The sequence below is a fragment of the Penaeus monodon genome, chromosome 21 (assembly GCF_015228065.2).
Source record: "Penaeus monodon isolate SGIC_2016 chromosome 21, NSTDA_Pmon_1, whole genome shotgun sequence".
Classification (NCBI taxonomy): domain Eukaryota; kingdom Metazoa; phylum Arthropoda; class Malacostraca; order Decapoda; family Penaeidae; genus Penaeus; species Penaeus monodon.
The window spans coordinates 38511618-38513262 of record NC_051406.1 but is presented as its reverse complement, the minus strand read 5'-3'; the positions used below and the strand labels follow the sequence as shown (position 1 = coordinate 38513262).

The 1645-nt window shown below is 43.3% G+C and overlaps 1 protein-coding gene across 1 annotated transcript in view; it reads left to right on the top strand.

The window, feature by feature from the left end:
- Positions 1-614: 614 nt before the first annotated feature.
- Positions 615-1645, top strand: part of LOC119586473 (serine protease inhibitor 42Dd-like) — a 9161-nt gene continuing 8130 nt past the window's right edge. The window contains exon 1 of the mRNA XM_037935210.1: positions 615-1103. Within this exon, the coding sequence (XP_037791138.1) occupies positions 739-1103 (365 nt within the window). The 5' untranslated portion in view covers positions 615-738. The remainder of the gene's footprint in view (positions 1104-1645) is intronic.

Sequence of the window (1645 nt, the reverse complement as noted above, 5' to 3'; positions counted from 1 at the left end):
AGGCAATCGCGAGCCCATCTTTACCACTCTCCACGATTCACACGTGGGGCCAATCTGACACTTTTATTATAGCAGGTATGTAATCAATACACTTCATTTAGTAATCGATATTCACGAATCTCTTTAGAGTATATAATTACCAGGTATCGTGATTTTGTAAGTGTTACCTCGCCTGGCCGGATGATCCACACAGTCGGTGTCGAAAGTCCGGTGATTGAAGTAATATGACACTAATACGCAGATGCCTCTTACACACTGTTCTGTACGTGACAGCGTATGAGCGTAAGAGCGATTAATGTGAGGACTTTGGTTTAATTGAATTTCCGGCTGTTAGGTGGTTTGCTTGTTTCTCTTCTAAGTATGTTCTGGTTTCTTATTGAGAAGAAAGTATATACATTTTTTTATGAGGTAATTTGTGAAGTGTTCGATTATATTCATGATTTCTTTTCTGAGGGATGAGATGAAATTTGCATCTTCCTGTATTCCTGGGCCAGTTAATCTAATGAGTAAACTAATCTGTACGGAGCGGCATAATTGTCACTTGATAAGGTTAATTGCTAACCTTTATTGCGGGAGTGGCCGTTATTAACACGACCTTGAGTGCACGCAGGACCCTTGCAATGCAACCTGCTTACACTGAGGGCAGGTCTCATAGACTACCTCTCTTGCCGAGCATATTAGGACATTCACTAGAAGGATACATTCTATTTCCCCGGGACATTTATTCCATCTGTAGAAATGGAAAGAGAGAGAGTCACTCCAACACGAATCAGTTTCCTCACGACCATGAGTGCCACGGGAGTACTGTTGCTTTCGTTGCTAACCCTGGCCGGCGGGGGGAGCCCTCAGTGCATCTCCAAGAACGATGAGATGTCCCCTCCGCCGCGCCCGGACCTCGGCCACATCGCCCCCTTCAGCGTCGCGCTCTTCAGTGAGATCCTGCCGTCGAAAGGAAACTTCGTCTTCTCGCCCTACAGCGTCTGGACCGCCCTCGTCCTAGCCTACTTCGGGTCCGGCGGGAACACTCAGACCCAGCTGGAGCAGGTCCTCCAACTCACCAACAAGGCGGACACCCTGGCCTTGTACAGAGCCGTGACGGAACTGTGAGTAAAAGTCAGAGTGTGATTACTGTTGTTCGAATGGTTTCACAGGCGAATAGGGACATCTTGGCAACAGAGAACTTAATGGCAGTAATGTAATGATTTCAGAGGAGTAAGGACATCTTGTTAATAGGCACGATGGTGATAGTGATAGGAAGAAAAGAGGGATAGACAGGACCTTTATTCTATCATAGGTAGGAACGAAACAAATAAAAAAGTAGCTATAAAGACTAGCTTTTATATTTTAGGTCAGTAAACGATAGAACAAAATAAACTTTAAAACGCATGAAATTTGGATTATATCAGACATTATCCAAGGCATGTAGGTAATACGACTGGTACAAACTACCCACTGTTTTTAATTATGATATCGCTACTATTGTACTGTACTGTACCTTGATTATATTCATTGTTACTACTGTTCTGTTATCACAACTACCATTGTTTCTGTTGTTATACAGTATGCAACAGTATGAAAATTGTTACTATATAGTCTTAGAGTAATCACCATCATTGCAAGAAACCATTGTTATCGGTACGGACGC